The sequence below is a fragment of the Drosophila subobscura genome, chromosome O, assembly GCF_008121235.1.
Source record: "Drosophila subobscura isolate 14011-0131.10 chromosome O, UCBerk_Dsub_1.0, whole genome shotgun sequence".
Taxonomy (NCBI): domain Eukaryota; kingdom Metazoa; phylum Arthropoda; class Insecta; order Diptera; family Drosophilidae; genus Drosophila; species Drosophila subobscura.
The window spans coordinates 24,738,568-24,750,601 of NC_048533.1; the positions used below are offsets into that span (position 1 = coordinate 24,738,568).

Genomic DNA, 12,034 nt, shown 5'->3' on the forward strand with positions numbered 1-12,034 from the left:
TCGTCGGTATTTAAATGAAATTTTCGAGTATTTCTCTCACATGAATTCGTTTTATTTTGCCATCTCAATTTTGGTAATGCTAAAGGAGGAGTGTCGCTCGCTGTAAAGTGCAGTTCTTCTATCAAGTGTTTACTCAAAACTCAAACAATTTCGGGAATGCGTTTACGGATTACGGGTATTCTGATTTCTGATTCAGGCCACACTGAAATTGTTTCCTATTCATCGACGATTTGGATCTCTAAATGTTGCTTTAGTTGGGCGACGGCATCACCTTGATGCGCTCAAAGCAGTCCTTCTCGAGGGTCTCGCGATGCCTGGGGTCGGATATCTGGATCAGTTCGTACATGCGCTGGCGCACATTCTTGCCGAAGAGCGACGCAATGCCGTGCTCGGTGACGACATAGTGGACGTGGGCCCTTGAAGTGACGACGCCAGCGCCTGGCTTCAGCGTGGGCACAATTTTGCTCTCGCCATTCTTGGTGGTGGAGGGCATGGCAATGATGGGCACACCCAGGCCATCTGTACCCTCGGCAGCACCGCGAATAAAGTCCACCTGTCCGCCGAAGCCAGAGAAGAAGCGTGTGCCAATCGAGTCGGAGCAGACCTGACCAGTCAGATCCACCTCAATGCAGCTGTTGATGGCCGTCATGCGGGGCTGCTGCTTCACGATGCCGGTGTTGTTCACATAATCGATGCCATACATTTCTATCAAACGAAAAACAAATGGAAATTCACTCTCTGATGGTGGAACATGTTGCCAGGCATAGCTTACCGATGAAGGGATTGTCGTTGACAAAGTCATACAGTGCCTGATCTCCGATGAGGAAGGAGCCCACAATCCTGCCCTGGTGCATCTTCTTCTTGCTGTTGGTCACGCAACCCTTCCTGACCAGCTCGACCACTCCGTTGGCGAACATCTCGGAGTGAATGCCCAGATCCTTGTGGTTGTGCAGGGCAGCCAGAACAGCGTCGGGAATGCTGCCAATGCCCATCTGCAGGGTGGCGCCATCCTTCACCAGATTCTCGGCAATCAGTTTGCCAATCTTCTGCTCCACAGCGGAGATCGTGCCAGTGCCATGCTGTGGCAGATTGTCGTTCACTTCGACGGCAAAGTCAAAGTGCGATTTGTGGATGATGGCATCACCGAAAGTACGCGGCATCTTGGGGTTTATTTGAGCTGGAAAGAAACGGAATATAAATATCACATATTTTAAAAGGACTTTTAGATCACTTACCAACAATGAGCTTTGAGTTGAGCAAAGCAGCGCGCACGCAGTCGACACTGGTGCCGAGCGAGCAGTAGCCATGGTTGTCTGGCGGCGACACATGGATCAAGGACACATCAGGCTTGATAATCTTCTTGTAGAACAGCAGAGGAATTTCGTGCAGGAAGATGGGCACATTGTCGCCACGTCCCTCGGCCACAGCTTTGCGCACGTTGGCGCCCATGAACAAGGAGTTCGAGCGGAAAACATCCTTGTACTCGGGCTTGCAGTACTCTCCCGGACCCTCCGTGTGCATGTGGCAAACGGTGACATCCTTCAGATTGTTGCACTTTCCATGCAGAGCCATGGCATTCAGGAGAGCGACGGGCGTGGCGGCAGCACCCTGCGCAAACACCGTGTCGCCTTTTCAAGAAGAGAGATTAGAGCGATTGTTAATATTTAATCAATTAATTGCATGAGGGGGAGGCGACAGAACTGCACCTTTTTGGCACCTTTTCCAGCACTAATTCATCTTTGTGTCTCATGCTATGTTTGTCTTGCAGTGGAAAGACTTGTTTTAATATATTTAGAACTATTTTAAAAATGTATTCCGTGCCAATTAAACCACATTTGCGTGACTGACAAGTTAGTAACTAATACTAATCATTCGGTTTATTCGCATTCAACAGAATCTGTGCTCTCAATCTCTAGCGATCGAGAAGCTTTCGTTTTCCGTGACTCTCGAAAGCTTTCAAGACGTTTGTTTGTGAGGGAGGGAGAGAGAGTTAGCTTGCGTGTGTTTGCAATAACGGTGCCATAGTTCTATGTCTCGTGACTATACTTAATGTTTGTAGACCCGCGCTTCCTAGAAATTTATAACTTTGGAATGATCTATTTGCGCAACACTCTCCCTGACCAATGACACAAACAGACAGGCAATGGCGTCAATAGCAATGTGCAGGCAGCTACCAATACTTTGACCCCCTCCCTTTGCGGGCCCCCTTATAACGTCATAACAAATCATGCGATTCCGATATGTGAAATTCTTATCTTTAACAGTGTCTGAGAAACGCCAAATATAATTATAAGAAAGTTTTCCCCATAATCTATTGACAAGTGTCTGGGGTGCACAACTGATTCCAGCGTAGGCAATGATTACTGTACGGGTGCCAAAAATTGTATCTGCCAGAAACGTGCCATACGAAAAACTTTTCCAATCAAATTACGTAGTAGATTCTGCGTGGACCCGCGGCCTGCGTTGGCGAATTTGGCTAAAATTAGAGAGAACGGGACCAACACTGACGACAAGCGAGAGTACAGCTCGACAAACACATGCATAAATCACACATTTATAGACTTTGTTGTTGCTCTGGCTTGCAAGCCCCCTGGCGCCCCACACATCAATGTTTATCAATTTGCATGGGCCTGCTGATGAGAGAGGCCTTTGAAGTGCTAAACATTGATTATGTCCATGTGAATTGTGGGCGTGGCTAACGGTCGCTCAATTGATTCCATAGCAAATGTCGCCAAATTGCCTAAATTGAATTTAATCAAAGCAAATGCTGCGCACGGGCAGCTGTTTCTGATTATGCTGCTGCTACTGCTGCTGCTGTGACCGCAAATAATGGAATTTATAATTTGCCCAATGACACGAAAACACACACACTAGTTCACCTGCTGATATTCATTGCATAAGAAGCTGTTTTAAATGTTATTAGCTCTTATCAGCACAGCTGCCGACGTCCGCAGCGACGACGATAGCCGCTTGTATCGATACACTTGTATGAGTGTATATGTGTGTGTGTGTGTACGACATTCGTTCTTGCGGCCTAAGCTCAGCTTTCCTGCTGCTGTTGTTGTTGCTGCTGCAGAGCAGGCGAGGGTACAAAGTACAATCTTGTCAAACTAAAAATAAAATCTACATGCGACGCTCCACTGTAGCCACAATGTATGTGCACAGATACACAAGTACAGTTAATGACCCCTGCCTGCATCTGGACTGAAATTGTAAACGTGTTGGCTGGCATAGTGTACAAGGGAATAGTAAATAAGTAACTGATAGCTTAAGCACTCAGCAATGACGATAATCACGGTCAATTTGATTCTGTCAAAGCTATTGAGCAGCCCCCTTATAAATAAGTATGCATGTAAATATGTATGTATGTGTGTATGTAAGTGCCCTCCACCGTGCTTTTTGCTGCTCAAAGTAGTTCAACAACAACAAACACACACACATGGTTTACATTTGCATGCCACTGCCACTGCTCCGCGCCCCGTTTTCATTTTCATTCTGTTCTCCTAAGCAAACCCACTAGAACGCCAAAACATTACATAACCAAAAACTTTGCCGTTCCTATATCTACACGAGCAGTATAGTATATTAATGAAAACTAAGTTTACAGGTCAGCCCCCGGCCCAGTGGCTCTGGGATTACAAAGCCAATCATTTAGTCATGCACTCACCAGACTTGATGCAGGACACAGCCTCCTCGACCGGCACTATTGGCGGGTCACGGGCAATCGGATGCGACAGCTCACGCACATAGGTGAAGTACGTGTTGTGGGTGGATGCAGCATTTGCCGATGCTACGGTCAGGAATTTGTTGATTTGGCCAACATGGCGCGCCAGTTGCTTGCTCATGATTGCAGCTAATGAGACACTATCACGCACTCAAACCGAAAGAACGAACAGGCAAGAGTTGATTGAATCACGTTATGTTCTGAGATGGCAGTGTATTAGCTTCTAGTCCGTAGATTCGCTGATTGTGTGCTGTGCTGCTGCCAGTCTCAAGACCTCGGGTTGTTTTTGCTCCAGCTGCGCGTTTGCAACTAACGTTGGCCGCGAAAAAAACAGTGTCGGAAATTTTTAAGCGAGAACCGCAAGCTCTTCTTTCCGTCTGGATTTCTGCTACTGAACGGGCTTGATCTAGATACGCTCCTCGCTGTTCCAGCCACCCAGCTGTTCTATTATTTTTGGGACATTTGCTTAGAAATCTACGATTTATATTTTGTTTTGATTTGATTTCCAAAATATTATTAAGCTTTCTTCAGTGTTGTATAAAATTCAGTGCCGGCAACGATGGTTGGAAAATGCGACGAACATCGATAGTTTCGCCGACCATTGATTGTTTCGCCCGGGAAAATGTAACTTCAAATTGAATTTCTCTCTGCTGCGGCCACCACGCTGCTCCTTAAATTTTGGGAGATTTGCTTAAAAATCTACGAATTTGGTTTTATTTTTGAATGATTTCCAAAATATCATTGAGTTTATAGCAAGTCTGTTTAAAAGTCCAATGGCACCAACAGAGGTTGGAAAATGCGTCAAACATCGACTATCTGATAGTATCGATAATGACGCCCATCGAGAGCCCATGCCGTAGAATGCGACCACTGACCGCAAAATACGAACATATTTGAAATATTTTCTCTCTTAATATCTGCTTTTATCATCTGGAACTCCACTAATACAGAGTTTTAAGGCGAAATTGTAAGACTGTCTGGATTGGTATTTGTTCAGCGTTCACTTGGCTTTTTATTCACTAAGATTAATCGTTCAAATGATCAAAAATTCCTAATACATAAAAGCGCATTTGACTAACAATTAGAAAATAACAGATAATTTAATTAGTTAAATACATTATGTATGTATGCATGTATGTGTATGTTTTTTTGGTTTTATGTGTATTAAAAAGACCTTATGTAATTTATACAACAAAAGATTTCTATGTACAGGCTTAAAATGTTATACAATAAGTTATCAAAGAGTTATTTAGTTATTTTCATCTAATGCGCCATGGTTCGATCCATGTGCATGTGCTACTCGTATGACTAGTTTATGCGATTGACTGCTTGCTCTACCTCTAAACTCGCTAAACTCTCTAGAGACTCGACCACTTAGATGGCCATTTACGAAACGGATTCGGCACAATTTGGGATTACGATAGACGATTTAGTACTAATCGTACTACATATATGAGTTATATAGTTAGTATTATAAGAGTCGTATGCGTTGATTGGGACCTATCCGCCCTAATTTTGGACGGAGCCTAAACCATACAAAGTAAAACCGAAGAGCAAACAGTACAAATAGGATCCGAATATTGGGTTCATTTGGGTGTGGCATATGGCCTGTGACTAGAGGAGGATTACTTATACTAGGAATTTGTGCCGCGCCCATGGAAGGTGATGTCTTTGGAGGAGCAATTGATGCACAACTTGACTTGACTTTCGATTACTTGCGGTTTGGTTATTACACTGATACAGAGTACATATTCTCGTTGAGTGCTGAATGTTGAATGTTCGCGTTTAACCATATTTAAGGCTACTTCCTAAGAGCTCTAACTAGATATCAATACTCGTACTGAAAGCTGCAGCTTTGCTCCTTTGGCACTCGCTCCGGTCCTCTATCGCGTGGCCAGGGTCATGTTTAGGCACAGCTCATGGTCGCGCAGGTCGCCCCAGCCGCCGTTGCCCTTGCGCAGCTTGGTCTTCTTGCTCAGACTGGGCACCGTCAGGGTGAGTGAGCGGGGAAACAGCTGATGCGAGGTGCGTGCTATCCGCAGCACATGCTGAACCTTCGAGATGACTTGGTTGGATTCGCAATTCTTGTTCTTGTGATGAACGCCACTGCAAGTGAGAGCATATGTAGAGATTAATAATGTAAGGACAGTGCATAACACTCTCGGGCATACCATTCCCCAATGTGAAAGACTCGCGGTCCCTTGACAATCATGGCGTGCAGCTTGCGCTGCAGGCACTGCTGGGAGACGTGCTGCAGCGACCAGTCCCAGTTGTAGTCGTCGTAGGTGCAAAAGTGACGGGCACACTTCCGGATGTTCGTCCAGGTGGTGCGGTTGAAGGCGAAGCCCATGTTGTGCTTGCTGCTCACCCACGGCATGACTTCCACCTGTCGACGGGAGAGACGGGAAGAAGAAGGGGAATTGAGGTTAAGTACGCAATTAACGGCATTCTTTTGTAGTAAACAAATTGAAACAGATTTGAAATCGAAAGGAGCGGATACGGGCCGAGGCGGAGGCATAGGCAGGGGGATTAGGCATGCAAATTTCATTCGTTTAAACAGAAACTAATTGGTAATACAATTTGTGGGTCGCTTTATGAAGTCAATTTAGTGGTTTCCCAAGTGGTTCTCAATCACGCACTGCACTGGCGCAGTTGGGCGGGTAGTGTTAAGGATTAGGCAGTGATTCGCTAACGTAACGTAACGATGGGAGGAGGTGGTATAAGTACACGCCATACCAATACCAATACCAAATACCTTGCGATAGTCATTGATGATGCTTTGGCTATCAATCTTCACGAGCCGCACGCGTGCGTGTAACTGTAAGGCAGAGTTCGAGTTCGAGTTGGAGTTGGAGTTCGAGTACGGGCAGGTACGGGCGGGGCAGAGTTGTGGCATGCCATAACGGGACACATAGACAAGTTAATTAACACAACGCAACAGTATGCACAGCAAATACACATACACAGAAATAGAACAGAAAGCAAAGAAAGGAAACGTCCAAAAAAGTTACATGCAAAAGTGCCAAAGCGCAGGTATGTAGGAGGAGGAGGTGGGAGGATGGGGAGCAATCTACAGCAGCACCTTGAAGGGTCGCGATACAAACGCGTCCCAGGTGCAAACAGTCAGTGTTCAAAAACTAGGGACAAATGCGGATGGATGGATCGATACGCAGGGTGCAGTTTTAAACTAGAAGGAACTTGGAGTGGATGCCAGCCAAAAGTATGTGCTAGCGGTGGTGGTGTGGTGTGGTGGCTCTACCTTCTGATAGACGGAATACAATGACGGCAGGACATGATAGTTCCATGTTTGTGCACCATTTTTGTTGTTATTGTTATTGTTATTATTGCTATTGCTATTTTGTTGCTCATTGTTGGTGTCGTAGGATGTGGCGGCTGAGGAGGCGGTGACAGTGTTGATGTGGTTGCTTCTCATATTGTTCGATTTGTTATTGTTATAATTATTATTGTTGTTGTTATTGTTATGCTTATTGTAATCTCTCTTGTTGCTATTGTTGATGTTTTTGTGGTTGCTGCTGCCATCTGCAGTGGTGTCGCCCACATACACTTTGGCGTTGTTTCTGAATGATGTCGTTGATGATTGCGCAGATGATGTGGAAGAAGAGGAGGGCGACACAGCTAATTTGTTATTATTATTGTTATTATTGTTGTTGTTTTTGTTATTATTATTATTATGCCCATTGTATCCTAATAGACTGTTTGACGAGATCAGCGAGGAAGCATAGGATTTCTTGTTAGTCTGCGTGCCAGAATTCGGAATAGAACAGAGATATATAATATATATATATGATGTTTAAAATACAATAATAATAATACATGATATATGTTTGAATGTATGAGTGTGTTGCAAATAAACAAACGTGTAAGTGGTTCGTGAACTTGCGCTCTGAACGCGCCCCTCTAGAACTGTAGTTTCGCTTCGCTTCACTAAACTGCACTAGTTCTGCCACCAGCTACTGGTGGTCTATCGGGGAACTAGTGCTGGTTACCAGGACATGCATGTGATACAAGGCCCCACTCAGCTTGAATTCCAATTTCTATTATGATTTCGATACGTTCGAGTGTGAGCGCTGGGAATGTGTGTGTGTGAGTGTGTGATGTGTGTGTCTGGTAGCAACGAAAGCGTTAAGTTGTTCTTTAAACATAAATATACAAATACTTAAAATAGAGGGTACAGCACGAAGCGCTCTATCTCATTTGGTTTTGTCTCTCACTCGACAGACTTTCAGTGGCAAGCATTTCTAGCATGAGGAAGTGCCCTTCCAGGTCTCACCTTGCTGTGGTAGGTGTAGTAATTGAATGTCTTCAGATAGGTGCCCAGGGACAGCACATTGCACTGGGGGCACAAGTCTTTGGTGCGCTTCTGCATCATGGCCAGCAGGTAGAGAAAATCCTCGGCCACATAGTGATCCTCCTCGAGGAACAGGACCAGACCTAATGCCGGAAAAAGGATCTGAAGTGGGGTTTGGCCTCAAAGTGATCCTTGCTACAGCATACCTGTGTGATAGCGAGTGACCTCCAGCTCGTTGAACACACGATTCGCCTTCCAGATCCAGTGATGCTTCGTCTGCGTGAACTTTGCCTCCCGATAGTGCCCATACAGATCCGGATACAGCGCGTTGTTGCAGTTGCTGATCATGGCCCTAGTTTATATACGATTATTGGTCAGTTATTTTAGCTATAGAAATGCACCTCCTGCATGGCAATACTCACTGATCCTTCTTGATATTCCGCTGACAATCGTTGGGATCGACGCCTGGATACTCGTGGGGATGCGTCTGAATGGAGTAGGGATAGAAGATCTGAAGCACCTTGCAAAAGTCTATCTGCTGCACCAGATCGTTGATGTCCTCGTCGTAGTAGTCGTGCGAGAACACCAGCAGCACCTTGGTAATGTCCTGCGCCTGCGCCAGGCTGACAATCAGATGCCGCAAGTAAGTAATCCTCGTGTGCACCTGTCAAATGATTCCATAATGAAGTTGATGCTGAAGGGTATTCCATTAGCTGGACTCACCTGGACTACAATTATCACAGAGTCGTTTTGCAGAGGCCCAAATGTGTCCTCGTTGAGCACCAGCTGCATGTCGTTGTATCTAACGATTTGACGCTTTATTTCCGATATGTTCGGCGGATGGTAGACATCAAAGCTGATTGTAGTTGCAGTCGCCGCGCCGGAACTGCTCGAATTCAGCAGCAGAGCTAAAGGGGATCCAAGCAAACATTCAGCAAACATTCAATCAGGTTTACATTCTGTACTCACGAGCTCCTAATACGCCCATCGTTCCGGTTGTTGCGGCGCCACTGTGGTTGCGCGAGTGCGGCGTCAAGTACTTGTGCAGTGGGGCGGGCACCATGGCCAGGATGGCATCATCCGAGTCATTGGTGACCGCATCACCCAGCACATTGTCCCGGGAGTCCACTGGAGAAGGAAGAAAACTGTTTATCCAACTGCGGAATGGAATGTCATGTCATGGCAATGTCTTACAGTAGTTAAAGTTGTGATATTGCAGCAGGCCAAAGATGCAGAGCGCCAGTAGAAATATGCTCCGCATATAAAAGTTGTTGCGCTTCCGCCCCATCGATCCGGTGTTGGGCAGTGGTATCAAAATGCGACCTTTCATGTGGTTACAGTATCAAACTAAGTAATAAATAGCTTGCTTCGATTCGTTCTGGTCTCTGTTCGATTACCTCTCATTTTGGACATGATATTCTCGCTCTTACTCTCACTCTCTGACGCTCTCGCTCTCGCTCTCACTCTCACTCTCAATCTGTCTCTGGGGGCTGACGAAGCTAACGGAGAATGCTCACTGGGTGCGCACTTTCATCTCGAGATTGCCATCTGTAAAGAAGAACGTAATAAGAATCAACTGCTGGGTTCCACTTTCGATAATGATTTTCTTTGTGGGATTATTCTGGCTGTCCCTGAGCCCTGGATGCCACACAATGGCAGAACGGGATGGGAATGCTAATCAGAATAGTAACGAGTAAATCACACATTCAATTACGACCTGCCTGGCCTCGATTCTACGCCATCTCGGAACCATATTTTGATCGTACGACGCTTAGGCAGGCACTTACTTGAGTCTAAAACAGCAAATGGAGGAGGAGGCTCACGTAGAGTAGCCCCATGGAGCAGCACAGCCACGACAGCCGACAGCCTGTAAAGTGGGCGGTTTTGCGGTTTACGGCCTCGCGTCAATTGGCATAAAAATAGATACGGCTGGCGGCCCAGCAAGTTTCATTTGTGGAACATTCCCGCGTACGCGTAACTGAAAGCCCCTGAGAATCATTATTTTTCGCGTATTCCCCACGAACTAATTTCCTTCAAGCGAGATGCTTTCCGACTGGCAGCTGTGGGCGGTTTTTTTGTCACACGGTGTAGTTGGATCTATTTTAGTGTACAATCGATCGAATGGAAATTACAGCCGTATTCCACCCACTCTGCGGCAGACAAACGAATGTTAAACTATACCAATTAAATGCTATGTATATAAAATCAATGATTGTCCCTCCCCCCTGTAATCATAGCAGCCGTAGAACATTAACCAGCATTAATTGCCGACCCACAATAAGAATCTGACTTTGAATCCAACAAAGTTCAGGCAAGCAGTTGAACAGCAAGCAGTCGAAGGTGAAGGGGAATTGCTGCTGCTTGCCACCTTCAAGTGCATGGGGTGGCTCCCTCCCCACCCATCCACAGAAAGAAACACACTTAGGCGAAGGGGTGTGGCGGTGTGGGGCACCGAACAGGTATTTTTGGTTTAGTTGTTACGAAATTTGATGTCAAAATCAGGCTAAAACCAAAACAAACCCGAAACTCGCACACAAATGCGCCGTTTACTTTGCATTTTTTGTATACTACACACGAACGAATATTTGTTGTTGTTGCTTTTGTTGCTGTTTCTGCGGTTCGGTGCTAATAAACAAATACTTGAACTCACCTTTGGTTGAATATCCGCGTCCGCGGTGCGAGCACGGGACTTCATCTGACGGCGCCGCCAGCAGCGTCATGATTGTGGGTATTGTTATGGTCGCAACTTTACTACGGCCAATCCAATCGATTTTTCAGACGCCACCAAAGTCAAAATGCAGCGTAACGATTTTGCTTGCTCGCTGCCGCAACGCCAATTTCAATCACAAGTACAGCTTTAGGCATTTCGCAAATAGGTTCTCGCAGATTCGGGGCTTATCTCTTAGTTAAATCATCGCTGATCTGTTTATCTATCTAGCTCTGGTGGCTCTTCTTATCTTCGAGATTCGTTTTCGGATTTAAGCACTTTCGGTACACATACATGCTCGCAGCTGCTACTGCGGCTGCTGCGGCAACACACACGCAAAGCACACAGATGGGCATCTTTTCACATATTTCACATTGCTTGCATTGGTATATGCTGCTTATTTAAGCGTTTTATGTTAATTACCGTTTTTGAGTTTTCACTTTCGTTTACCCCTAAACACGCTCAAGCCGATCAACAACAACAATACCAACTGGCCAATAATTTCAGCGGGAATTATAAATTTGTTACATATGCAAGTACATTCGTTTTGCGAATGATTACTATATTTTGATGGTCGACGCGAACCGCGGCCAGCGAGCAACTAAACTTATTTATGTTGATTACAAAAAAATTGTTTTTAACAAGTATTGTTGATATTCTATCGTATTATCGATATATTGATATTTTAAAAGTATATATTCGATATGGCGATAAGCACATCTTCAAATTATATATCAAATATCGATATTTGCCTAGCAACAAATTTTCCGCGCGCAACAAAGAAATTCAATTTGCGATTCCGAAAGTTCCACAACTCCTGGGTCGATAAAGGAAACGGAATGCTCCGAGTGGTTTGGGTCAGTTCTTATATTTTGACAGGCTAGAATCAGTTTTGGGGACTGGGTTTACTCCTTTCCATTGCAAAGTAACACCAGAAATTACGTTTAACTAATCAATAATCGATATTTTAGTGTCAACGATATTACAATCATATATGATTACTAAACTCTTTGATCTTTTATATTATTTCTATATTTTCCATACAATAATGTGGGTTCATAATATACTCCACCCAGCTGTTTTTTTGCCTCAATGTGCCGCCACCTGGCGTTTCGTTGATACAAGCACGTCTTTGAAGTTGAGAAGCCCTGAAAATCCTCATTCGATATATCAGGGTCAACGATATTACAATCATATATGATATCTGATCATAAGAACGCTGATCGCTTTAGACTTTAATAAAGTTGAAAAAAAGAAAGAATGGAGCTAGAAGAAACACATTATTTACAGGATT

General features: G+C 44.9%; 2 protein-coding genes across 4 annotated transcripts; both read right to left on the reverse strand.

Annotated features, from left to right (window-relative positions):
* Nucleotides 1-215: 215 nt before the first annotated feature.
* LOC117896301 (4-hydroxybutyrate coenzyme A transferase) lies at nt 216-4,061 on the reverse strand. The gene is made up of 4 exons (XM_034804523.1): nt 3,668-4,061; nt 1,236-1,628; nt 773-1,177; nt 216-705 (listed from the first exon to the last, which is right to left on the reverse strand). Exons 1-4 carry the CDS (start codon nt 3,843-3,845, stop codon nt 251-253), a joined length of 1,431 nt encoding a protein of 476 aa, XP_034660414.1. The 5' UTR covers nt 3,846-4,061; the 3' UTR covers nt 216-250.
* An 843-nt stretch (nt 4,062-4,904) lies between these two features.
* Nucleotides 4,905-11,326, reverse strand: LOC117897282 (alpha-1,6-mannosyl-glycoprotein 2-beta-N-acetylglucosaminyltransferase). 3 transcript variants are annotated; one of them, XM_034806015.1, is made up of 11 exons: nt 10,684-11,326; nt 9,431-9,581; nt 9,228-9,356; nt 9,003-9,161; nt 8,757-8,941; nt 8,456-8,697; nt 8,240-8,385; nt 8,016-8,176; nt 6,984-7,481; nt 5,896-6,110; nt 4,905-5,830 (listed from the first exon to the last, which is right to left on the reverse strand). In XM_034806015.1, the coding sequence occupies exons 2-11, from the start codon at nt 9,444-9,446 to the stop codon at nt 5,608-5,610; spliced, it is 1,974 nt and encodes a 657-aa protein (XP_034661906.1). In that variant the 5' UTR covers nt 9,447-9,581; nt 10,684-11,326; the 3' UTR covers nt 4,905-5,607. The 3 variants fall into 3 exon arrangements, with proteins under 3 accessions (XP_034661906.1, XP_034661907.1, XP_034661908.1); XM_034806016.1 differs by lacking the exon at nt 6,984-7,481 and adding an exon at nt 6,480-6,542 and having other exon boundaries at nt 10,684-11,317; XM_034806017.1 differs by lacking the exon at nt 6,984-7,481 and having other exon boundaries at nt 10,684-11,310.
* Nucleotides 11,327-12,034: the final 708 nt, after the last annotated feature.